At 59.8% G+C, this 25,677-nt stretch overlaps 1 protein-coding gene across 2 annotated transcripts; it reads left to right on the top strand.

Moving 5' to 3' along the window:
• Positions 1-656: 656 nt before the first annotated feature.
• TNKS1BP1 (tankyrase 1 binding protein 1) lies at positions 657-25,434 on the top strand. Of its 2 annotated transcripts, none has more exons than XM_055300967.1 (12): positions 657-765; positions 3,718-3,830; positions 4,904-5,540; positions 6,904-6,973; positions 11,175-12,578; positions 14,518-16,652; positions 22,410-22,776; positions 23,010-23,160; positions 23,256-23,392; positions 24,147-24,304; positions 24,399-24,471; positions 24,995-25,434. In XM_055300967.1, exons 2-11 carry the CDS (start codon positions 3,737-3,739, stop codon positions 24,457-24,459), a joined length of 5,214 nt encoding a protein of 1,737 aa, XP_055156942.1. In that variant the 5' UTR covers positions 657-765; positions 3,718-3,736; the 3' UTR covers positions 24,460-24,471; positions 24,995-25,434. The 2 variants fall into 2 exon arrangements, with proteins under 2 accessions (XP_055156942.1, XP_055156941.1); XM_055300966.1 differs by lacking the exon at positions 657-765 and adding an exon at positions 3,284-3,396.
• Positions 25,435-25,677: the final 243 nt, after the last annotated feature.

The following is a 25,677-nucleotide window of genomic DNA, read 5'->3' on the forward strand; positions in this document are numbered from 1 at the left end:
CCGAGCCCGGAGAGCGGTGGAGAGCGGTGGACGGCGAGTGGGGTGGGGGTGGGGGAGGGGGAGGGGGGTCAGGGTGCAGCCGAGGTGTGCAGCGCGGGTGAAGCTTTTGTTCTGGTGGGGCGGTCGGGGAGCTTCCGTCTGGGAAGGGGGGATAAGAGCACTTAAGCGAGGGCCGGCTGGAGAGCCGGGGCCCGCGGCCGCCCTCACGGCGGCTCCACGCCTCGACCGACACACGTGGAGCGGCCACGTTGCGCGCGTTCTCAGGTGTTCGCCGCAGGAAGCCTCTCCGGTCCGCCAGCGGTGACCTTCTGTCTCGCCGGGACTCTATGGTGCTGCAATCAGTGCCCGCCGCCCGCCGAGCCCGAGCCCGAGCCGGCCGCCCTCAGGCCGCCTCTCTAGGCAGCCGTCTCGGTGGCCATCTCGCCCAAGCGCTCCCAGCCGCCGAGTTGCGTCAGTTTCGCCGGGGTCCGAGCCCGGGGCAGGCCCCTTATTTGCAAGACTCATAAATAATTGAGCACCGGGGCTGCCGCTCATTTGCATACGGCTCGGCGTGCCCGGCCTGGGCTTCCCGCTCCCGGGTCCCACCGGCTCATGACTATTCATGAGGCGCGCTGGGGGCGGGGCCCTGGGCGGAGCCAGGGGCGGGGCCCCGCCGCGGCTCGCTCAGGCTTGGTCCCGCGGTGACGGCGGCGGCGGCGGCGGCGACGAGGACTGGCGTCGGGGCGCCGAGCCCGAGCCGCGCGGAGCCGGATCCCCGGAGAGCGCGTGAGTGCGCGGGGGCGGGCAGGAGGGCGAGGGAGGGGGCGGGGTCCGGGAGGGGGCGGGGAGAGGCATGGAAGGAGTGGGCGCTTTCCTGCCGGGACCTCGGGTCGTGGAGGTGGTGGCGGGGGGCGGGGGGGTCAGCGGGAAAGTTTGCAGGGGCCGGGGGCGCGGGGGGCGCGGGGGGCGCGGGGGAGCGGGCGCGTGCGCCCGGGGGCGGTGGGTGCAGGGTCTGGAGCTCGTGCTGGCCGAGCTAGAAGAAAGGGGGGAGGGGGCGAGGGCTTGAGGCGGGGCCGGGGGCGGGCGGAGCTGCTGGAGGGACCCCCGCCCCCTCCCGGGCTCCCTCGGCACGCCCCCAGCCACCCCAGTCCGCCCCCACCCGGCCCGCGTCTCCAGTCCCTCGTCTGTTCGCCGGCTGCTTCTCAGCCAGCGCACCGGTCCTCCGCTTCTGCCGCCGCCCCCTCCTCCTCCTCTCCCCCCCCTCCTCCTCCTCCTCCTCCTCCTCCTCCTCCTCCTCCTCCTCGGCGGCCGGCGTCCCCTCTGTGTCCAGGGCTCCCCACTGGGCCCCTCCTGACGGCCCCTCGCCCCGGGCTGTTCCGTCTTCCCGTTGCCCTCCCTCCTCCCGTGGTTTCCGTGCTGTCCCTGCCGACCTCTCTGGCCCCGGATCCGGCCGGAGATCCCAGGGTCCGTAGGGGCGACCCCGCTGGCGCTGATGGCGCGCTGGGCCGCTGCCTCCCCGGGCTGGAGCTGCCCAGCCTCTCCCCAGCCCCTCTGGTGGCCTTTGCGCCCTGGGGTCGGCTGGTCCCCCCCTGACTGTTGGGGCTCAGGAGTGCTCAGTGCTGCTGCCGTTCTACAGCTTTTGGCTACGGCCTTGGTCACCTGGGTTTCCTGGCTGGGCCCTCTGAGCTTCTGTGGCCCTCTCAGGTGGGGAAGCCGAGCCCCCCCCTTCATTGCTGCAGCCCCTCCTACTGCAGAGGTGCCCATCAGGCCCCCCAAGTGAAAGGGTTTTATGGTTCTGGGCCAATCTGTCCCCATTTCTAACCACCCACACCATGTCCCTTGTAATAATGTTCAAGGACAAGGAAACAATCTTGTGTTTTTTTAATTTTTTTCCCCCCTGTCGTGCGCCCCTCCCCCATGCACACTCGGACTGGCTCTGCACAGCTATCACCCACCCACCGCGTGCGGTCCTCCCTTGTAGTTGGCTGACCAAGGGATTGACGGTCCTGGGTTGGTCTTTACCCTTGTCGTGTTTTCTCCCATCTTAGGAGCCGGCTGGGGCAGGGGCAAAAGTGAGGGGTGGTTGGGTTCTGCCAAGGCTGGGCCCCAGGGGTCTCCTCTCAGAATTTGGCGCTGTCTCCCCCAGGCCAGCTGGAGTGGGTGGTGAGGAAAGCAGTGCCCCTTGCAGGCGGGAGAGGGTTGGGCTGTCCTCAGGGCTGTGTGCATGCCCAGTGATGGGAATCCTCCTCCTGCCTTAGGATTGAGAGGGGTAGGGCTCTGGAGCCTGGGGGGTCTTGTGGGTGGGATGGAGCTAGAATGGGAATTGAGGAGGTGGTGGGGTGTCTGAGGAGCAGGTGACAAGATGGGCCCGCGGGAGTGGAGGAGTGGTTTGGAGTGCTGGCAGCCTGTGGCCTGCGGAGAGGAAGAGGCAGTTACCAAGGATCTTAGCTCATTGGTGACCCTGCATGGAATCCTACTAATGCTGGCCAACATTTGCTGGATACTTTTTATGGGTTAGGCGTGCACTCTCACATAGGCCTCCCGCCAGTCTCAGGTAAAGCTGTGTTTCACATAGGGAAACTGAGCCATAGAGAAGTAAGCAGTGTGCCTAAGGTCACACAGCTAAAGAAGTGGTAGAGCCACTCAGCATTTGAATCCTGATGTGTCAGACCCCAAAGCTCTTGCTTGAGGCTTAGAGGAGGGGCATCATTCGGTCTCTGCCATAGGGCTGTGTTGCTTGGTTTAAAATTTCTTCAGCTCCCCCTCCTCAAATTCCCTCGGGCCGACCCTGGGGCTGCTGAGTGATGCCCAATATCCCCATTTCATAGGCTCTCCCACCCTGACTGCCTAGAAGGGGGAACCCCGGGGAGTTATTTCCCCCAAGCCACCCCACCCCCCGGATGTTCTCAAGTCCTGTCCCATTCTCCCAGCCCAGGCCTGGGCCGGCTCCTCCTTCCTCTTGGCGAGGCTCTGGAAATCCAGTGGGAGGCCATTGCTATGGCAACAGGACTAGGCCCTGGCTTTACCTCATCAAATTCCAAGCTGAAGCCAAAGCGATTGAGAAATTAAAGAAAAAAAAATGTATTCCAGATGTTTACTTTTTATTCCTTATTTTTCCGTGTTTGGATGAGACGGCTCGGAGGGAGGCGGGAGTGGGGCTGGGATGTGGAAGGAGAAAGGGGGGGGCTGAGCGGGGAGAGGGAACCACTCCCAGCTGCAGGGGGAGGGGGGAAGGAGGGAGAGCGGGAAGGGGGAGGCAGGCGGCGGGGCGGAGCCCCAGGTTGGGGAGGAGCGGGTTTTTCCCGTCTCCCATGAGGTGATTCACGGAGGGACCTCAGAGCTCGCGGCCCTCTTGCTCTGCCCCTGAGTAGACGTCTCAGGCTGGGCCGCCGGCCCCAAGGGGTGCCCTGGGAAACGGTAAGTAGGGTGTCTTGGAGAGCTTGCCCCGGGGAGCAGCGGGTCCCTGCCGCTCCGGGACTTTAGGGTGAGGAGCCCGGAGTTTAGAGAGTGGTCTGGGAAGAGTGGAGGTTACAGCTGTAGGGGACCGCTCTTGACCTCCCCCAACCCCCCTCCGAAGTTCCTGCTTCCTGTCCCACACTCTGCCTCTGCTGGAAGTAGGAGACTTGGGTCAGCTACGCCTACTGCCAGTGTCCAGCCCCTCTGCCTTCTCAGTCTCCCCCCCTCTTTTCCTGGGTCTCCAGCCCGCGGCTCACAGCCCTCTGCTCTCCAACTCTTCAGGCAGGGTCTGCCGCCTGTGATGAAAGTGTCCGCTCTCAGGGAAGGCACTGCCATGGCTTCCCCACCGCCCCGGGAGACGGAGGAGGAGCTGGGATCTGCTGGCTCCGAGCCAGGTACCTATGGGTGCAGGGTGGAGCAGGGTGGCTGGGAGGAGAGTGGGAGGGGCAGCAGCCGAACCCCCTGCTCTGTCTTGGAGGGGGTGGGGGAGTGAGGGCAGGAGGTACGCCGCTGCCAGGGATGTGCAGGATGAGTTCTGAAGGTTTTCTCTCGTGGAGAGCATTCAGAAGTGTTCGAGAACCTCCGTCCCCAGCACATGAGGGTGGATTGACCTTCCAGGTGAAGCGGGTTAACCTTAATTAACCCTGGGGTTAACCGTGTGGCGTGCAGGGGAGGACTCTGAGGTCTAGGGGAGAAATGGCATACACCTGGTGGGGGGAGTTTGAACCCAGGCCTCCTGGCTCTGTCTAGACTCCTTTCTTGGGCTGAGCCCAATGAGTGGGTGATACAGGATTCAGTGAGAAGGGCCGTGGCCATGAGTAATTCTAAGTCTTTTATCTGGCATTAGAATGCCTTACTACAAGGTAGGTTTCTGGTCTTGTTTTCTTCCTGTAGCAGATTTACTTCTCTTTGGTTTAGGTCGATAGTATATTTGCATTCCTGATCACACACCTGATCACACACCAGATGACAGCGGGAGGGGCCTGGGTGTGTGTGGGCTGGGGGAAGGCAGTGGGGAGGCCGAGCGGGGAAGCTGAGCTGTGTTCACTCTGGGTGGTGGTGTAGCAGAGTGTCATGTCAGAGGAAAGGACAGTGGGAACATGGTGGCCTGGCTGCTTGATGTGGGCAGGCAAGCATCTGTTTATTGGTTCTTGTTCATTCATTTGTTTGTTCATTTGAGAAGAACATGTGCTGGGGTGCAAAGTGGGGTACAAGGAGAAATAAGGTGCCAGCCGGGCCCTGAAGTAGCTTTGGCTTGTAAGGGGAATTGACTAACGTTTTTGAAACTTGGAGATGGGGGAACATGCTCCTGAGATGTGTCTGGAAAATCAGGACAGGCTTCCTGGAAGAGCTGACATTTGACTTGCACCTAGACAGATGTGAACATTCTGAGTTTTTAGGGTGGGAGATGAAGTTCTGCTTCCTGGTTCTTCTGACAGCTCCCCAACTAACCTTTTCCTTTTGGTAGGTGACCCTCGGGCCAAACCCCCCGTGAAGCCCAAACCCCGGGCCCTGCCTGCCAAGCCAGCCCTGCCTGCCAAGCCCAGCCTGCTGGTGCCTGTCGGGCCTCGGCCCCCCCGGGGTCCCCTGGCTGAGCTGCCTTCTGCCCGGAAGATGAACATGCTGGCCGGACCCCAACCCTATGGTGGCAGCAAGCGTCCTCTTCCCTTTGCACCAAGGCCTGTGGCTGAGGCCTCTACTGGAGGAGAAGCCACTCGAGAGATTGGGAAAGAGGAGGCTGGGAAAGAAGAGATGCCCCCTTTGACACCCCCAGCTCGATGTGCTGCCCCAGGAGGTGTGCGGAAGGCCCCCGCCCCCTTCCGTCCAACCTCAGAGCGCTTTGCAGCCGCCACGGTGGAAGAGATCCTGGCCAAGATGGAACAGCCTCGGAAGGAGGTCCCTGCCAGCCCTGATCGCCTCTGGGGCTCCCGCCTCACCTTCAACCACGATGGCAGCTCAAGATATGGCCCCAGGACCTATGGTGTGGCCACTACTGGTCCCAGGGATGAGGACAGTGGGACCCTCTGCAGGGGATGGTCCCAGGAGGGGCCAGCCAAGTCTCCCAGCGAGTGCCAGGAAGAGCCCAGCAAGACCCCTGAGGAGAGGTGAGGCGGGGAGGCAGTCAGGAGGGCCTGTGGGTGGCTTTGCCTGGGACTGTGACCTTCACGTTTAGCTTAGTGTGCCGTGAGTGCAGGCGGACCCTGGACTAAGTCACAGAACGTTCCTTATCATCATTGGTACTCCGTTCTTTGTATGATTGTAGTGCTGTTTGCAGAGTGGACGGACGTTCACGGCAGAGTTCAAATGTTCCATAGGGAGGTTTATTTTTAGGTCTTTTTATACCGAGGGTTGAATTTTTCCTCATTTAAGTGACAGCCACGTTGAGAGTATTAGACCTGTTTTAGAGATGTGGAAACTGAGTTTCTGAAGCGACTTCTCATGGTTGCTCAGCCAGTAAGAGACGGACCCGGGATTTGAATTCAGGTCTGTTTGATTCCAAAGCATGTTCTCTTCTGTGTGGCTCCCACTGTGGGTGGAGCGGTGTGCAGGTCTGGGGGGGGGGGGGCAGGATGAGTAGGGTGCAGTCTGCCCACAAGGAGGAGTCTGATAGAACAGATAAGACAGGGCACACCTTGATGCCCAGCCAGCAAGCGTCCATGCACAGAGGTCATGGCCAGGTTGGAGACTGTGCGCATGCTTCGTCTCTCCAGAGCTGGTGCCCTTGTAAAGGCGGGCTGGCCAGGAGGTGCTCCTGGGGGTGGTGGGCCCTGGGCACTGGGGGAAGAGGCTGCCCTCCCCCTCCTGCTGCCCTGAAGGGCAGGGCTGCAGTGGTGTGGGCTGAGCCCAAGGCTGAGGGCCCCTGCCCTACCCTGCCTTCCAGCCTTGCCCTTCTCTCCCCTGCAGGTGCCTGGAGGGTAGGGGCCCCAGTTCACCCTGCTTTGTCCCAGGCCTCTGGGAGGTCACACCCTGCCCAGGCTGGTCCGCTTTCTGGCTTCCTCCCTTTCCTTGATCTAAGCAGAGCGTAAGAGGAACAACTTCAACTTTGGAAAATCACTCTTCCCCCTCATCCTCCCCCTGCAATCCTTCAAGAAGCATTGGCAGGGCAGTCGGGACCAGCTGCACTCTCCCTGGCTGGAGGAGAACATTAACTCCTTAGGGGCTGTGGAAAGGGGGCGTTAACCTTTTGGGGACCACTGAGGGTCTGTACAGGCAGGGTCCTTCGCCTAGAGGAGCAGGACATTTAACCCTTGATGTGCAGAAAGGGAATGGGTGCTTTATCTTTGGGAGCTCCGGCATGTCCGTCCTCAGTGGTTCCAGGTGCAGCTCCTTGGTACATGGCCTGGGGGAGCCGGGTAACTTTGGGTGCCAGTAAAGTCACTCAGCAGACTCTCGAGCCACTCTCCCTGTGTCCATCGGTGATGGGCTGCTCCATTCTGTGCCTCCATTTCCTGTCTTGTTCCCTCCCAGGAGTGCCCCTTTGGACCTGGCCTTCAACGGGGACCTGGCTCAGCCGGCCGGCTCGGACCCACCTGCTGATGTGAGTTGGCCTTCCATTAAGAATCAGAATCATAGTTGTTTAGAGCTGGAAGGGTCACCCGAGATCCTTTGTGTTACCTCCTTGTCGTTCAGATGGGGCACTGAGGCCTGGAGAGGAGGTGATTGCCCCAGGTCTGGCCTCAGGACTCTGATTTCTGGACTCCCAGGCCAGCTTTCTTGATCACTGAGGTGCTTAGGCGTGGTTGGGGCCGTGAGACTGGTCGTTCTGAGGAATAATGACAGTGTTTCTAACAACTGCTGTAGCCGATCAGGCACCTGCCGTGCGTGGGGCACGTCCCAGGAACATTGACCTAGTCGCTGTGTTAGCTCTGGCTAGTGGTCCCTCCTGGCCCCAAGTGAGGTGTATGCATGCCGCAGCTCACAAAGGTTAGGTACCCGGGGCTGAAGCAGGATCCCAGGAACCTGATTCCAGTGTTCTCCCTGGCTGGGCTGCCTTCGTGGGACTCCAAAGGGGGGGAATTTCCTGTTTAATCCCCACAGCTCCCCACAGGGTGCTCAGAGGATGGTCACCTTGGCCTGCTTTCCTAAGGAATGACCTCCCTTCTTGCTCACAGAGCCCTTGCTAGCCAAAGGCTGTCCTGTCCCCCGCGCAATGGAGACCTGACCACATCTCCTTGTCCATCCAGCAAATACTTATTGAGCAACTATTACGAGCTGGGTGCCAGGGACACAGCAGGGAACCAAGGGGCTACTGTCCTGCCCTCAGGGAGCTCACCTTCTGGTGCAGGGAGACAGACACAAGCACAGCTGTCCCTGCGAAGCCGCAGACCTAAGTGGGTCAGACGAGTGCGGGAGACCTATAGAGGCAGAGAGCTCTGGGCTGAGGGTAATCAGGGAGGCCTTGCCACAAGGGTAGGGGAGTGAGCTGCGTGGGTGTTTGGGGAACAGCATTTTGGGCAGAGGGAGCTGCAAGTACAAGGAACTTGGTACCTTCCCAGCTAGGAAGCCAGGACCCTTGGACTGCAGGGATAGAGGAGGGGTTGCAGCTAGTGAGGTCTGATGGGATGGGTCAGAGTGCTTGGAGCGAGCCACACAGGACACTAGAAGGACTTGGGCTTCAGTGGGGGGATGAGGCCACAGGGAGGTTTGGAGGAGAGCAATGATGTGTCGCTGGCTTCGTTATAAAGAGGCATCTTGGTTGCAGGGAGCTAATAGCAGCAGGGACCAGGTGGGAGATGATGGCGCCTGGACCCTGGGGGTCAACTCTGGGTCGGGTTTAAAGTGAAGTTGGCTGGGTTTACAGGTAGGTTGATAGAAGAGTGAGCCAGTCCAGAGTCATATATGACAGCAGGGCTTTTGGCCTATGCAGTGGAGGGTGAGGACATGGGGACTTAGAAGGGCAAAGTGAGGGCAGGCACCTGGGTGGCTCAGTGATTGAGCTTCTGCCTTCGGCTCAGGTACTGATCCTGGAGTCCCTGGATCGAGTCCGACATTGGGATCCTTCCAGGGAGTCTGCTTCTCCCTCTGCCTGTGTCTCTGCCTCTCTCTCTCTCTGTGTCTCTCATGAATAAATAAATAAAAAAAAAAAAAGGGCGAAGCAGGATCAGAGGGATATGAGGAGTTTACTTTTGGGTTTGTTGAGTTTGAGATGCCTCTTAGACATCCAAATGGAAATATTGTGTGTGTGTGTGAGGAGGGCAGCTGGGTAGTTGTCAGTGTACAGGTTGTGGTTAAGGTGGTTGAGGTCCCCAGAGGAGCTGGGGAGGTACAGCAGGGCAGAGGGTGTAGGCCCCAGGCATAGCAGGGGTGACCTGGGGCCGGGGGCGGGGGGTGGCAGTCGGGGATGGTACAGTCATAGAGGCCACACAGAGCCAGCAGCCAGCTTCGGGGCTGGAGGAGGGCATGATCCATGGTCAGATGCTGCTGCCAGGTCAAGGCAGGTGAGCCCTGGGAATGGGAGCTGGCCACAGAGAGGTCATTGGTGACCTTGACAAGAGCGTTAGCTGGCATCCTGCAGGGACAAGGCTGTTTGGAATGGGTTCACAAGAGAATGGGACGAGAGGAACTCTCTGGATAGAGAGTGAACGTGGGCAACGTGTCCGGGAAACTGGGTGATAGCTTTAGAGAAAGGTGAGGTCAAGAGGTTTTTTTCCTTAAAACAGAAGAAATGAGAGCAGTTTGTGAGCTGATGGAAATGAGCCTGTAGTAAAGGAAAGATCAGCGTACAGGAGGGATACAGGAGGGAGAGCGCCGAGCGAGGACAGCTCACAGGCACAGAAGGGGAGCACGGTGCCTGGGCTCACATGCGGGGTGTGTGTGTGTGTGTGTGTGTGTGTGTGTGTGTGTGTGTGTGATGTGAGGGCTGGCAGCTGGGGGTGTTGGCAGCTGAGGGGGGTCGGCAGGTGGTGTTGGGGCTTGAGAAAACAAGATGCAAAAACATGGCCTTCGGGTGTGGGCAGGGGAGGGGAAGTTTTGGGGGACTGCTGGGCACTTGAGGCCCATCTGGGGTCCTGGAGATTCGAATATCCATCGGGCAGAGGTGAGACCAGGCATCCTGCTTGCTTGCTCCTCTCCAGCCACGTCCGGCCCCAGGTGTGGCTGTAGGGAGGTGGAGACCTGGGACTGATGGGTTACAAAGTCAAGAGGTCCAGGAACAGAGAGCCGGGACTACACGTGTTACCTGTGTGGCCGTTGGAATCACTACAGATTATAAGGGATGGCTAGTGCTCGGGAGGGTTGCTGTGATCCGGAGTGAGCTCTGCAGGGGGCACGGGCAGGAGGGTTGTGGGTGCTGTGGTTTAGGGGCATGTTGTTTAAGACTGGATGATTTTGTTCTTTCTTTCCTTTAAGATTTATTTATTTGGGGCACCTGGGTGGCTCAGTTGGCTAAGTGTCAGCCCGTGGGCCTGGGTCTTGATCCCAGGCTCCCTGCTCAGTGGGGAGTCTGTTCCTCCCTCTCCCCCCCCCCCCCCCCGCTTATGCCTTGCTCTCTCTCAAATAAATAAAATCTTTAAAAAAAAAGATTTGTTTATTTTAGACATTGAGAGAGAGGGGAGAAAGAATGTGGCAGGGAGGGACAGAGGGAGAGAGAGAGGGAACCCCAAGCAGACTCCCCACTGAGTGCAGAGCCCACTGTGGGGCTGAGTCCCAGGACCCTGAGATCATGACCAGAGCCAAAATCAAGAGTTGGACGCTCAACCTATTGAGCTGCTCAGATGCCCCCAACACTGGAGTTTTGTAGACAGGAGGGAGGTTGGAGGGATGGAGGGGGCTTTGAGCAGCGAGGAAGACCTTCCCTTCCCTTGCCCAGACTGTCCCATCGGAGAGGGTGGCCGGGGAAGTGTGACCCCTGGGGAGGGCGGAGGTCAGAAAGAGCCAGGTTTCCTTCGTTGTTTAGGGACAGGCCCAGTGGAGGGGCGGATGTCAGGTGCCTGGAGTCCCCCCTGTGCCCCTTCCTCCCACCCCAAGCCCCCATCCCAGAGCATCCCTTATTCTGTAAGTCCTAGCCCAAGAGGCCATGAGTGCAGATCTTACTGAGTTCTGACCTGGTTCTGTGAGATGGGTGTGCAGCCCCAGCGTACAGAGGGGAGAGCTGAGGCCCCAGGAGCTCCAGCAACCACCCTGCAGGACGGCATATGGCTGAGGAAGGGCAGGGTCCGTGACTCCAGGCCATGTGCTTTCATGTCCCTTGGTGCCCTTTGCCTGAATCTTGAGTCAAGGCCTGCCTGCTGCCTCAGGTGGTGGGTAGTGCAGGGACCTGTGGATCCACAGAACGGGTGGGGGGGCCCCCTCCCTTTATCTGCTCCACCAGCCCGTGTTCTGGCACCGCATTGGGCTTGGAGATCTCTGAGGCAGCATCGCCCCAGCAGCCCAGATGGCACATCCCCCAGTTTCCTTTTCACTTTGTGAAGTCAGTGTTCTTGACCCGTGTACCATGAGGTCTTTGGGCCTTAGATGAGCTCTGGGATGGGTGGGCAGGAATGATATGGGTGAGGCTGTGTGCATTTTCTGGGAGAGGGCCTGTGGTAAGGTCTGCAAACCCTAAGAAGCGTGAGGTACCCTAAATCACTTTTGGGGCCTCTCCTAGCTGTCCTGAGAGACCCGCCTTCTGAGCCCCTGTCTCCTCTTTTGGTTTGTGGAGTGAGAGTATGAGGAAGCAGCTGACCTGGGGTCTCTGGGGTTGGCAGGGGTCTCCTCGCCACCCGGGAGGCGAGTAATGGCTCTTGACCTTTCTCTTACAGATCTCCAAGCCCTGGGACCCCTCGAGTCCAGGCCCTGCCTCCGAGAATGCAGGCTCTGCTAGCCCAGGTCTCCCCACGGAAGTCTCAGGCCTGGGCCCTGGGTCTCCCCGACATCGCTCACCCGATGAGGGGTCTCCCCGACTTCGCTCACCTGATGAGAGCTCTCCCCACCACTCTCAGCTTCCGGAAGCCCAGAGTCCCACAGTTTCTGGGCCCTCTCCCTGCCTCCCTGTGACCCCAGCATCCCCAACTGTAGCCCTGCCCGATGAGAGTCAGAGCTCCTGCTGTTCCCCGAGCTTAGGGCTTCCTGCTGTGGCAGCCCCAGAGGCCCCTGCAAATGGCAGCCTGGCCCTTGAGAGCATCTCAGGGCACCATGGCCTGGAGAAGCCCCCAGCTACCTCTGCCCAGCCCCTGCCTGAGGGGAGTGACTTGCTGGATCTTCCTCGGACGTTTCCATCTGGGGATGTGGTAGCCAGGGGTGACCAAGACCGTCCTCCCAACAGCCTGGCTCAGCGCCGATTTTCTGAAGGTGTGCTCCGGCCGCCTGGCCAAGACCAGGAGAAGCTGGGGGGCTCACTGGCTGCTCTGCCCCAAACCCAGGGGAGCCAGTCTGCCCTGGATCGTCCCTTTGGGAGTGGGACAGAGTCCAACTGGAGCTTGTCCCAGTCCTTTGAATGGACCTTCCCTACTCGGCCTTCGGGTCTGGGGGTGTGGCGGCTGGACTCCCCACCTCCCTCCCCCATCACTGAAGCCACTGAGGCTGCTGAGGCCGCTGAGGCTAGTGACTGGGCTGCATCCAGCAGAGAGGAAGGAGCGTCCCAGCAGGGGCGAGGGACCCAGTCAGCTCCAGAGGGGCCAGGAAGTCCTGGTTCCCAGGTGCAGGCGGATGATCCAGGCATCTCCCCAACCCAGAAGGGTGATGGGGAGAGTCAACCTCAGTTGCCAGTTGATCCCCTCAAGCCCTTATCACCACCTGGGGGTCCACCTGGAGTGGCCTTGCTGCAGGCAGAGGAGAGATATGAGGAGCGGGAGCCCCTGGCAGGACAGGAGTCTCTGCTCCCTCTGACCACCAGGGAGGCTGCTCTGCCCATTCTGGAGCCAGTCCTGGGGCAGCAACAGCCAGCACCCCCTGACCAGCTCTGTGTCCTCTTTGCGGATACCCTTGACCCCCAGCAGGCATTGCCTGCTGAGGAGGAGGCCATGACCTTGGCCCAGGCTGAGGCCACCCAATCCAGGACAGAAGGTCGAGACCCTTGTAGTGTGTCCCCCGAGCCTGCAGGCCCCGACAGCAGCTCCCGCTGGCTGGACGACCTCCTGGCCTCGCCACCACCTAGTGCTGGCAGCACAAGGCGGGGAGCTGGATCCGAACTGAAAGACACACAGACCCCAGGTGCCTGCTCTGAGGTGAGGACCGATGGCACGGGGAGACCTCGGGATGGAAGCAGAGCTTCGGTGGGCTTTCTTTCAATGTGGATTTTATGTGTCTCGAGCTCAGGATACAGCCGTGAGCAAGGCACTTGTAGCTGTGTCCCTCAGGGCTGTACAGTGTGGCAGAGCTGATGGAGGAGGGGGTGCGGGACTGGTGTGCGTTCATAACCCAGCTCCAGCTCCCACTGGCTGAGCGGCCTTGCTAACGTACCCTAACTCCTGAGCTTCACAGACCTTTCACAGTAAGAGCTTTGGCCTCTTCGGGTCTTACTGTGGTAGAATGAGAGGCGGAAGGGGCACAGTGCAGTGCTCGACGTGTGCTGAGCCTTAAGGCCGTCTTTGCAGACGGGATTGTGGACGCAGCGTAGCACAGCCACTTAGCGCACGGGCTCTGGAGCCAGACTGCCTGGCTACTCTGCTGTTTGCCCACATGTGACCTGGAGCAGGTTACTTTCCTGGGCCTCGCCTTTCTCTGTCTGTAAAATGGGAGTGACAGCGATGAAGTCTCCCTCCCATGGCAAAGACTAAGGAAGCCGTGTTACCTGTAACGCACCAAGAATAGCGCGTGGCTCATCCTGAGTTTGCTGGGGGCTGGCTTTATGGACGCTGTTACCCTTGAGCTCGAGACCTGCCTTGTAGACAGGCAGCTGAGGCCCAGAGGAGGCTGAACCTCAGGCAGGGTTACCCAGCAAGTTGGCGGCTGGGCCTGGGTCAGGGTGCCGTGCCAGGCCTCTGGCCTGTGCCCTTTCTACTACCAGGCTGCTCTGAATTTAAGGGCTGGGGTCCAGGTGGCTTTTGAAATGTCTTTCAAGGCCAGCCTGGGCTGGTAGGGGCGGGCTGGAAGGAAGGAGGAGCCAGGCGGCCCCTAGGGGCAGAGGGGTGGAGGAGGAGAAGGGGGAACAGGAAGGAGTTAAGACCGCCTGGCTCCTGGTAGGTGTGTCTGTCCCGGGCTCCGGGTGACTCAACGGGCTTCTGGGCGGGGTTGCCAGAGCTGCAGCTGCCGCGGAGGGAGCGCGAGGGAGCGGGGCCAGGGCGAGCGGGAGCCAGAGTGGTTGGACAGGTCCGGGCGAGGGGAGCGGCCCAGCCCTGTCCCTGTGCCCGGCCGCACCCAGCAGCACCCAGCAGCCCGGGGCGGGCCGGGGGCAGGGGCCATGGCCCGGCTTGGGGACCGGGAACCCAGCACATCTGTCTTGGAGAGGCTGTTAGCCAACGCGGCGCTGAGGGATGAGGCGGGCCGGCTCCATGAGCCCCAGGCTCCCCCGCCTGAAGGGGTGAGTCAGGGGGTGTGGGGTGTGGGTGGGGTGCACGGAGTCCTGGGGCTGGCTCCTTTGCCTGTGGCAGAGGCTGTCCCTCCTGTGTCCTCCAGGAATAAGGCGAGGGCTACAGGGTCTTCCTGGGAAGGGCCAGGCAGAGGGTACTTTCCACGGGGAAGATGGGCTGGGAGCTTCAGGAAGGGGTGAGTGGGGCCAGGGGCAGGGTCGGACTGTTCCTTGTGCAGGGCCTTGGAGTCTTGAGCACCCCTAACAGAAGCGTACCCCTTTCATACCACTCCACCAGGCAGCCTTTCTCTTGGCGGATAGCCAAGTGTTGCCCAAGGGCTGTAAACATGACCGTGGGTTCATTGATTGAGTGCCCCTTGCAGGCTGGGTGCTATGCTGAGGTTGGGTTTAAACGGTCTTGCTTAATTCTCCCAAACCACCCAGGCAGGAGGAATTCTTCCCATTTAAGGGTGAGGACCCTGAGGCCCAGAGTGGTTAAGTGATTTGCTCCAGGTCACACAGCTGGGATCGAAGCCCAGCCTTTCTGTAGCCAAAGTGGGCTCTCGGGTTGTGGGCTGTGCTGTCTCATCCTGGACTCTCACCCTGGTTGACTAAGCATTGTTTCTTTGTGTGTCTCTTTTTTTCCTGATTCCTAGGGACTCCTTGGCTGGGCCCAGAAAGATCTGCAGAGTGAATTTGGGATTACCGCAGACCCACCTCCTGGCAGTTTTAGTCCTTCCAGCTGGTCACAAGACACTTCTCACAACTATGGCCTTGGGGGTGCAAGCCCTAGAGGGGACCCAGGCCTCGGAGGAGAAGGGGACTGGACTGACAAGCATGGGCAGGGAGCAGGGGAAGGGAGCACCAGGGAGTGGGCCAGCAGGTGTGGCATGGGCCAGGACAGTGTGGAGGTCACCGGCCGGAATGGCAGTGGAGTGTCGGCCCCGGGGGCCCTTGCAGCCCAGGACTGGGTGATTGGAAAGCCATCCCAGCTGGGTGCTCAGCAGAGCCAGGAGGCAGATGTTCAGGACTGGGAGTTCAGAAGGAGGGACTCCCAGGGCACCTACTCCAGCCGGGATGCGCAACTCCAAGACCAGGAATTTGGGAAGAGAGACTCGTTGGGTACTTACAGCAGTCGAGATGTAAGCCTTCAGGACTGGGAATTTGGGAAGAGAGATTCTCTGGGAGCTTATGGCAACCAGGATACAGATGAGCAGAGCCAGAACTTGGGGAAAAAGGACCTCCTTGGCAGGTATGGCAGCCAGGATGCAGACGGGGAGGACCAGGAGTTTGGGAAGAGAGAGTCTTCACGCGGCACCTATGGCAGCCGGGGCGCAGAGCAGCCGGATCAGGATTTCGGGAAAAGCGCCTGGCTGAGGGACTACAGCAGTGGCAGCTCCACAGCCCCCGGCCCCCAGGACAGAGGCTTCGGGATGAGAGCCCTGAGCGCTGGCTTCAGCCCTGAGGAAGCCCAACAGCAGGATGAGGAGTTTGAGAAGAAGGTCCCGAGTGGTGGAGACAGCCCAGGCGACACCAGCAGGGACGCAGGCCAGCCTGAAGAGAGAGAGTCCGGGGGCCTGTTCAGCCCTAGCACCCCCCTGTCCCAGGACGGGCCACTGGCACAGAGAGACCAGAGCAGCTGGCATGGTGGCGGGGCTGGCCAGGAGGCTGGTGGGCAGCAGGGGAGGCAGCAGGCGGGGGGCCAGAGCCCCGGCAATGCTGGCCAGGAAGACAGGGAGGTGGGCCACCGAGGCTGGGGGGGTGACTTCGGCCTTGGCGTCGTCTCCCAGCCCGAGGCCACCTTCAGCCCGGGCCAGCGAGATTGGAGCGGTGACTTCTGCACGGAGGCTTCCGAGAGAGGCCACCAGTTTGGCATCATCGGTGACGACCGGGCAAGCGGTGCTGCCCTGAGCCCTCCTGGCCAGATGGCCGGGGGCCGCTTTGTGCTTCCGGAGAAGACCTCAGCTGGGCCCGTGGACTGGAGCGACCAGCTGGGCCTCAGGAACTTGGAGGTGTCCAGCTGTGAGGGTTCTGGGGGCTCGAGTGAGGCCAGGGAGGAAGCTGTGGGACACCTGGGCTGGTCAGACAAGCTGGGCCTGAGAGATGTGGACCTGGCCGGCCGTTTGGAGGCTGGAGGGTCTGAGGAGCCCAGGGGGTTTGGAGTCGGGGAGAAGGAGGACTGGACCTCTGATGTTGGGGTGAGGAGCAGAGATCTGGCTGGTGTCGGAGAGGTAGGGGGCCCCAGCCAGGCCAGAGAGAGTGGCGTGGGGCAGACTGACTGGTCTGGTGTGGAAGCCGGAGAGTTCCTTAAATCAAGGGAGCGTGGGGTGGGGCAGGCCGACTGGACGCCAGATCTCGGGCTGAGAAGCATGGGCCCGGGGGCAGGCTGCAGCCCCAGACAGCTTGGGGCCGGCCAGGTGGACTGGGGCAGCAGTCTGGGCCTGAGGAATTTGGAGGTGCCATGTGACCCCGAGTCTGGAGGTTCTCAGGACCCACGGGGATGTGGAGTGGGCCAGATGGACTGGACCCAAGACTTGGGACTCCGGGATATGGAGCTCTCAGGGGCCCCGAGTGAAGTCAGGGAGCGTGGGGTGGGAGAGGTCAGCCAGTGCCCAGACCTAGGGCTCAGGGACAGCAGGGCCTTGTCCCTGGGCCTGGAGGCCAGAGAGCAGGGGCCTGGCGAGACAAGCGGGCCAGAGACCCAGGGTGAAGACCCCCCTGCACCTTCCCCAGAGACCTGCCCTGAGGATCCCGGGATGGAGGCTGGAGAATCCCCTGGCTTTGGAAACAGGTAAGGGAGCCCCATCCTCGTGTGGGAGGGAAGGGCTGGCAGCTTTCTAAAACATTGAACCTTTTTCAGGAAGGAAGAAACTGCTTTCCCCGGGGAAAGGGGAGAGGAGGGTTTGGAAAATTGAGAAGGTTTGGACTGTGAATCACTGATTTTACTTTTTAAAAAAAAATATTAATTTATTTTAAAGATTTTATTTATTCATGAGAGATACAGAGAGAGGCAGAGGCATAGACAGAGGGAAAAGCAGGCTCCCTGTGGGGAGCCGCATGGGGGACTCGATCCCAGGACCCCGGGATCATGACCTGAGCCAAAGGCAGACGCTCAACCAATGAGCCACCAGGCATCCCTACATTTTTTTAAATTGAAATGTGACACACATGCAGGTGAATTTTTTTTTTTTTTTTTTTTTTTTTTGGTGATGATTGCGGTGTTTGAGGGACTGTTCGTCTGCTGCCCGTGCTTTAGGCTTCTTGGTGACGTCGTATTGCGACTGTCCTGGAAGAACGGGTGTGGGGCCCATCTCTGAGTTCCGTTGTTGTGCACAGCACCTGTTTCCAGGTGTTTTGGCCCAAAGCCTCGGGTCTTCCCGGGCTAGGTCACGTGGATGCTTTCACGGCATTGGCAGGAGGACTGGACCCTGTGTCCCGTTGGCCTGGGCCACTGCAGGTTAGGAGTGGAGCGGACAGAGGCGCTCATTCCTTGCAGAGACGGGGAACCTAGTGCTTCCTGCCTGCCCTGTCGTGAGGCCTGGAAGAGCAAACAGTTTAAGATCCTGAAGGTCATGGAGACCTGGCTCCTGACCCCGTGATCTTGGCCTCCGTGCACATGGTGACGGAGAGGGAACTTTCCAGAGGAATAGACCAGTAGTTTTATGAGCCAACCACAGCTTGTCCCAGGGATTTTTATGTTCTGAAAGTAGCTGACGTGATTTCACACCTGCAAGGGGTACTAAAAAGACATTGCGTCTGTTTTGTTAACATGTCCTGTTCATTGAGATGGGGTTTTATTCTCTTGACTGCATAGAAGGTTTTCTTTCTTTCTTTCTTTCTTTCTTTCTTTCTTTCTTTCTTTCTTTCTTTCTTTCTTTCTTTCTTTCTCTTTCTTTCTTTCTTTCTTTCTTTCTTCTTTCTTTCTTTCTTTCTTTCTTTCTTTCTTTCTTTCTTTCTTTCTTTCTTTCTTCTTTCTTTCTTTCTTTCCTTTCTTTCCTTTTCTTTCTTTCTTTCTTTCTTTCTTTCTTTCTTTCTTTCTTTCTTTCTTTCTTTCTTTCTTTCTTTCTTTTTTTAAGATTTTATTTATTTATTCATGAGAGAGAGAGAGGCAGAAGGAGAGGCAGGCTCCCCACAGGGAGCCCAATGTGGGACTCTGGGGTTACGACCTGAGACCTGAGCCAAAGGCAGATGCTCAACCACTGAGCCCCCCAGGCGCCCCCGAAGGTTACCTTTCTGAAGAAGCTGAAGCTTCTCAACTGCCCAGTCAGGGAAGAAGGGGAAGAAGGGAAGGGAGGGAGGTGTTGGATGGGGGCCGTGTTGTGAATGGAAGGGGCTGCTGGTAGTGGCAGGGGGGTTGGGGGAGAAAACCTGGAAGGGTCTAGAGGGAACGGTGGGGGTGGGGGTGTTGCTTGATGGGTTGGGGAGGCACCAGGGTTCAGGAGAAGGAGGGAGAGAGAGAGAGGAAGGTGGGGAAGCACTGGGGTGGGGGCTGCAGGGCAGGGGTGGGTTCACAGGATGGGGAGTTGGGGGCTCCTGGAATCTTGGATGCTGTCTCTGAGCCTCACCTTCTCACGTTCGCCCCAGGAGGCTTTACGGTTCCTAGTGCCCCGGGGTTGCTCTTGGTTTCTGTCACCCACACGGCTACTCTGTGGGGCCCAGCGCTCGGCTATCCATCTTACCTCAACCTTCACAGCTGCCCCGTTCTGTGGAAAGGGATCAGTACCATGTCCAGTTTGCACGTAGATGAGGGGTGTGACCTGCTTACGGTCGCACAGTCAGCAGTGCTGCTCTCTGGCTTCGGTGTCCGCATCATAAATGCTGTCAGGTGTGGTCACAGTGCTCGGGAGTCTCAGGCTGCCGACGAGCTGGGCCCATGGCCCTCCACCCTTCCCCTCTGCCTGGGTGGCTCTTGAGAAGGGGAAGGAGGAGAGTATCTTTCCCTTGGTTCAGGAGAGGGGTGGGGGCTACTGGGGGGCCGCAGGGCCTGGATTGGGAAGAGGAAAGTAGGAGTGGAGAAGCAGGCGTCCTCAGCGCCCAGCCGGCTGAGCTTCGGGCTCTAACCTGCCTTTAAGCCGCTCTGGTGTTCTGTCTGTGTTGTCCATTTGGGAGACGTGGAGTGTTTGTGCACGAGCACGTGCTAGCCCGTGAAAGCACAGGCATGAGGAAACCTGTTCAACGCTCTGTAGCACAGGGTTTTGCAGACTTGACTCCTATCCAGGAAGTTCTGGGCATCTGACTTAGGGAAATCCTATACCCTGGAAAATTGCTCTTTGAAGGAAGTTTTGGAGGTTCCCCTGGGAGGTCCTTGAGGCCAGTTCAGAGTAGTCTGGGTTTGGGTCCATCTGCCAGGTTTGAGTCCTGATTCAGCCACCACCTCTGTGACCTTGGGCAAGTTCCCTTCTCTCTGTCTCTCAGAGCCTCCTGTTTCTTATCTGTACACTGGGAGTAATTTACGCCCCACACTCACAGGATTAAGAGTCTCAGACACACATCAAGTGATAGAAAACTGCTTGGCACGTGGTAATCACTGAAAAAAATTCTTGCTACTCAAAATTGTATCCGTTTTGCAAATTTGGATGGATCTGAGCTGTCTTGAGTGAGGCCCTTGGGGATGTTTTTGTCATTGACTCTGTGTGGGACAAAGGTACCCTTGATGGACTGCTGTCCAGCACAGTTTGACAGGACCAGAATGGTATGGCTGGGTCATAGGGGCAGCTCAGGCCCCTTCTCTGTGTCTAGGGCCACCTTTTCCTGGTGGGAGTGGCTCTCTCGGGTTCCCCAAGAGCTCATGCACTGCCCCCTCTTCTCTGTGACCTCCTGGTCATCTCCTGCCCTTCCCCTGGGCCTCAATGATATGGGGACCTCAGTCATTTTGGGCTGTTCATAGAATCTCCTCAGAGATCATAGAGGCCAGCTCCCTCATTTCAGTGGGTGGGGAAACTGAGGTCTAGGGAGGCAGTGTGACTTGCACAAGGTCCATGGCTGGTGATTACGGGCTCCCTCATGTTCCCTCAGGCCCCAGCCTTGTCATCCTCTCTCTCGGTGTGTTTCCTGTCTCTCTGGGGTCCAGGCCATCTGCTGCCCCTTTAGGCACATCATTCCAGCTGCAGGCCTGAGCCTCCTTTATTTTGGGTCTTGGAGCCTTGAATATGGGGAAGCTGGCTTTGTGCACATTGACTACATGCCCTTCCCTAGGCTCTGCCCCACAATGGCGGTGGGGGGTGGGGTGCAGTTGGACAGAGTCTCCTGAGGGTCAGGAGATGAGGGTCCTGACCCTCAGGAGACTCTAAGTCCAGATGACTCAGGGATGAGGGGTATAGCTGGTATAAGATGTGACAAGTCCTCAGGCCAGGAACCTGTGTTGAGGATGCTGATTATCCTGAAAGAATTAAAATTTAAAAAAATTATTTATTTAGAGACAGGGAGGGAGCAGGCATGAGCGGGGGAGGGCAGAGGGTGCAGGGAGAGAGAGAATCCTCAAGCGGACTCCCTGCTGAGCTGGAACCTGAGCCAAAATCAAGGGTTGGTCGGTCAACTGGCTGAGCTACCCAGGTGCCCCGATTATCCTAAAAATGTATCAAAACTTAGCACACAGTGGTGTGTGCTGGGCACACATTTCCAATGTGTTGCCAACAGACCCAGCAAAGTATAGGTCTTTTATTATCCCCGATTTGCAGATGAAGAAACTGAGGCTCAGAGTGGGTAAGTAGGCAGGTGGTGTAGGGGTGGAGCCTGTAGCTGTGCCCACGGCAGCCCTCGGCACAGGCCCTGACCATTCTTCTCTCCTGCTTCCCTGCCAGGGCGGGGTCAGGTTGCAGGTGTTCTGGTGCACAGAGGCAGGAAGGCTTCTCTGGAGCTAGAGTTTAGGCAGGCCGGCAAGGAGGATGCACACCATGTTCCCCAGTGCACTTCCCGCCCTCCCTTCCTCGTGGCCCCCCCAAAGCCCACTAGTTCTTCCTCTGCCCTCTGCCCACGCGGCTGGGGTCCACATGGTGGATGTGGATGTGGATCTTTCCATCCACCCATTGCTGTTCCACATCCCCTTGACTCTGCTGGCCTGCCCTCAGCCTGGTCTCTGCCCCACCCCAGGGAGAGGCGTTAGGCGGGGCCTCCTCAGGCTGGGTGGGGTGCCGCCACCGCCCCCTCCCTCCCCGGCCTCCGTGATTTTAAGCTGAGGGTGAGCTGGCTCTGGCCCCCATCCAGGGCTGCGCCATTCCTGGCCTTGCTGCACTTCTGCTGCCACCTCCGCCACCCCCTCACCCCCTGACCATTTTTATTTCCTTCCATCTGTCAGCAGCTTGTGGAAGGACCGACTGACACACGTTCTCTCCTGCCCTCCCCGCTTCCGGCCTGGTCCTGACTCACCTGCCCTATACTCCTCCCCTTCCAGTCCCTTTGGGAACTCTCTGAGGCCTGGCTTCCGGGCACTGCCCCTGCCTGCCTTTCCCACGCCTGCCTGCCCGGCTGCTGCCCGTGTGTGTGTGTGCGTGTGTGTGTGTGTGTGTGTGTGTGTATTGGGGTGTGGCTCTGCTGTGCTTCTGGGGGTGGGTCCTACATGTGCCTTGAGGGAAGTGTGTTGTGAGTGTGCATAGGGTGTGTCCATATTTCAGGGGGTGGCAGCTGGCCCACACACCAGCTCCTTGTGTGAGGTATGTGAGTAAGCATGTGTGCTGAGCCGGGTGTGTCTGTCGTGTTTTGAGGGAGCAGCGGGCCGAAGATGCACAGGCCGCATTGAGGTGCAAGGTGATCTAGCCTGTCAGTGGATGGCGAACATTTGCTCAATCCTCCTCCTGGCTGGGCCGAGCCCAGGGGCCGTCTTTGCCCTTGAGCGGTTCCCACATGGGCTCTGAGGCAGGGGCTGGTGCGGGTGGGGGCCCCAGGCTCGCAGGGCTCAGGAAGGGGGGCTGCGGCTGGGGGTGGAGAGGGGCCAGCCTCAGAAGAGGAATGGACCCGTGAGGGGAAGAGGAGCGCAGGGCAGTGGGGGAGCCTTCCAGGCCAGGGAACAGCTTGTGCACATACACCGCAGTCTGCAAAGGCAGTGGTGTGTTTGGGGGAGTCCCTGGACGTTCTGTGAGGCTGGGGTGCAGGGAGGGATGCTGCAGGGGCCAGTGCCTGGCATGTCCCAGGGAGAGTGACCACCCAAGCATCTGCCCCTGTGAGGAGCACATGGACAGCAGTAATGATTGTGGTCAGTGCTGGGGACACGCTGGGTGCCAGTCACTGTGCTTTGTGCTGTGGTTCCCATCTCAGTCCCCAGCAACTCTTGGGGGTTAGAGGGTCCTGAGGCCTTGGTGGGTGGAGGGACCTGTCCACAGCCTCAGTAAGTGGCGGACCTGGGATTTGAACCAGGCTGCCCACCTTGCCCGCTTTGTGCTGTACTGTTCGAGGCCCCAACCATGTCCTTTCAGAAGGAAGGTGTCTGGGAAAGCATGGAGAGGCAGGAGAGGGAGAGCCTGTTGGAGGGGGGCACAATACTGGGAAGTAGGCTTTGGGGGAGGAAGATGGGGCCTCATGGGTGACCTTGTCCTCTGGTCTGTCTCCTTTGCAGTCCTGCCGGCTGCCCGGCCCGCTCCCCGCCCTCTGGCTCCCAGGGCCTGCTGGAGGACATGCTGGCCACCAGCAGCTCCAGGGTGGCAGTCCGTAGGGGGTCAGCGGCCTCGGGCCCCAGGGGCCTGTTGGAGGAGGACGGAGCCACAGTGGGTGCCGACACAGGGGAGCCCCTCGAGCCTAGCGGGGCCCCTCTGCTTTCCTGGAGGCCGCAGCCTGATGGTGAGGCCAGCCAGATGGAAGAGGTGGACGGCACCTGGAGCCCTTCAGGGGTCGGGCAGGGCGCCCAGGGCCCGACACGGCCCCCTCGGCGGCCCCCTCAGGGCCCTCCACCCCGCTCTCCCAGTCAGGACTTCTCCTTCATTGAGGTCAGTGCAGGGTGAGCCCAGGGCAGTGGTTGGGCTGTCGGGGGCACATGGGCGACATGGCCCGAGGCTGGTCCCTGGGGCTTCCCTGAGTGGCGTCAGCCCCCGGGGAGGGGGGCAAAAGGAGGGCAGTGGGTGAGCCCTCTGAACAGGGCGCTGTAGGCTGCTGGAGGGATGCGCTGTTGAGGGTTCCCGTGGGACCGCAATGGCAGTGGTGTTGCTGTTGTCCCGACCAGGACACCGAGATCCTCGACAGCGCCATGTACCGGAGCCGAGCCAACCTGGGGCGCAAGCGTGGGCACCGGGCCCCGGCCATTCGGCCCGGGGGCACCCTGGGCCTCTCGGAGGCAGCCGACTCGGACGCACGCCTGTTCCAGGACTCTACGGGTAGGCCCCTGTCTGGTGGGGTGACGTCTGGGTCTGCGTGGGGGCGGTGCTCCGGGCTCGCTGTCGTGCTGAACCTCTGCTCTGGGCCCTTGCAGAGCCACGGGCTTCTCGGGTGCCGTCTTCAGACGAGGAGGTGGTGGAGGAGCCTCAGAACCGCCGGACACGGATGTCCCTGGGCACCAAGGGGCTGAAAGTCAACCTGTTTCCTGGCCTGAGCCCGTCAGCCCTGAAGGTAGCATCTTAATCGGCCAGCGCATCCAGCCCCTCTGGCCCCTAGCCCCCGAGCGCCTGCCTGGGGTTTCTTCTGTCCATCCATCCGTCCATCCTTCCCTCCCTCCCATTCTCCTGTCGTCTGCTCCCCCTGAGGGCCCTGTTGGGTCCCGAGTGGGATGGGAGGAAGAACAAGGCATTCCTTCCCATCCCAGAGTCCCAGAACCTCACGAGGCGAGGAGGACACACGCCCTGTCTCCAGTTAGCTCTGGTGAAGGGCCGAGCTGCAGGTGTGGGGTTGGGGACAGATACAGTACAATACAGATAAGGGTTGGGCCTCTTCTGGGGGTGGGGGCGGAGGGTCGGGGTGAGGTGTGACTTCTGACCCATGGACCTGCCTGCTGGATGGGAGGGTGTATGGGGAAGGGCTCGTGGAAGTGCCGGATCTTAGCTTGAGGCATGTGTAGAGCTGGCTGTGGAGGGCGGGGTGATGGGGAGGAGTTCCAGGCAAAGGGAACTGGATGAACGGAGGCACAGGGCTGGGAAGGCACTGCCGGCTTCGTCCAGCCCAATTGTCTGGATTCAGTGGAACAGAACCTTCACGAGGACCTACTCCGTGCAGGGTGTGGCTCAGGCAACTTCCCGTCCCTCTGGGTTAAAGGACTGCAGAGGGGTCTGTGCCTGATTCTGGGGACGGCTCCTAAGAGAAGGCCTTGCCCTCTGAATCATCCTGCTCCTTCCTCTGACATCTGTCTGCACTTGGGCTCGTCTCACAGGCCAAGCTGCGCCCCCGGAACCGCTCAGCTGAGGAGGGGGAGTCTGCGGAGAACAAGCCAAGCCAGAAGGAGTCCGCGGTGCAGCGTTCCAAGTCTTGCAAGGTCCCCGGGCTGGGGAAGCCCCTTGCGTTACCTCCCAAGCCAGAGAAATCCTCAGGGTAGGTGACCTCGACTGGCCTCGCTGGGTGGGCCAGAATTAACCGTGTTTATGTCCTAAGGCTTGCCTAATGACGTTTGCCCTGTGCCATCTAGGTCAGAAGGATCATCACCCAACTGGCTACAAGCCCTGAAGCTGAAGAAGAAGAAGGTCTGAGAAGTCCTCGAGGTAAGAGTGGGTTCCTGGGCTTGGGTTGGCAAGACCTGCACGGGAGGGTTCAGGAGGCCCCTTGCCTTCTTCTAGGCCTTTCTGTCCCCCTTCTCTGTGAGCCTGGCAGCAGCCCAGGGGAGCCAAGCTCTAGGACACCTGGTGGGTCCCTTGGTTCCCCTTAGATTTTGCCCACAGAATCCAGTGTTGTCCGGCCTGGGATGATGGGGAGGAGGGCTGCATCCTGGCTTCCTCTCTGGGCTCAAGGATGGTCCCCACGGGCCCCCAACCCCTTGCCCCCAACCCTTCCTCCCTGGGCTCAAGGATGGTCCCCACGGGCCCCCAACCCCGTGGCTGGCCCAAGTGGGGTCAGCCTGCCCTTCTGGTATTTATTAGGCTCAAGGGCCCCAGGGGGGACCCTCCTTACCACGAGGCTCAGTGGGGGGAGCCAGGATAGGCAGGGGACAGGAAGCCAGAGCTGAAGTGGCTCCTCTGCCCACCATGATGTACCCCCTGACCCCTTCTTCCCCTCCTCCCCTTGCAGGTCCTTCCATCTGGCAGTCTCAGGCAATGCCCATTCCTGTGGGGTCCCCGGCGAGGAGACGGCTGGAGCCCCACCAGGCCCCAGGCTGCAGCCTCTGTCCCCTCCACGTCTGAGGAGCGTCTGGGGAGGCACATTTATGCACTTTGTATCCCCCTGCCCTTCCTGACTCCCCCCCACTCCCTCCTGACCAGATTCAGGCATTAGTGGTTGAAGGTTTGGTCCCTCCTCCCTCGCTCTCGACACCCCCCTCTCTGCTTCCTCCTCCAGCCTCCCCCGGGTTTTCTTTTGATATCAATTTATAGCATTTTTTATAAAAGCCTTTGATTTTTGTAACGGGCGGAGCCCTGCCCCCGCCCAGGCCTCCCTCCGTCCTGCCAGGTGCCCCACAGAGACCAATAACATTTTGCCACTTGAAACAATAAAGTTTTTTGGGAATTGGTGCTGCCCAGGCTGTGGTGTGTGGTTGCGGCACCCCGACCCCCATGCCAGACCAGCGTTGGAAAGTGCTGGGCCTGGCCCCTGCCCACGGGAGCTCACTGTGCCGCTGCCTGCTCCCTTTCCCGGTGCTCGGGGGCTCAGTGTCCCTGAGGAGGGGTGTACTGCTGACGGGAAGCTGACTGCCGAGTCACACAACCCCCACATCTCAGGAGCTTGACACAGGGTTATTTGCCGCTCATGGCAGT

This window comes from Nyctereutes procyonoides, unplaced genomic scaffold, assembly GCF_905146905.1.
Source record: "Nyctereutes procyonoides isolate TBG_1078 unplaced genomic scaffold, NYPRO_anot_genome, whole genome shotgun sequence".
Taxonomy (NCBI): Eukaryota; Metazoa; Chordata; class Mammalia; order Carnivora; family Canidae; genus Nyctereutes; species Nyctereutes procyonoides.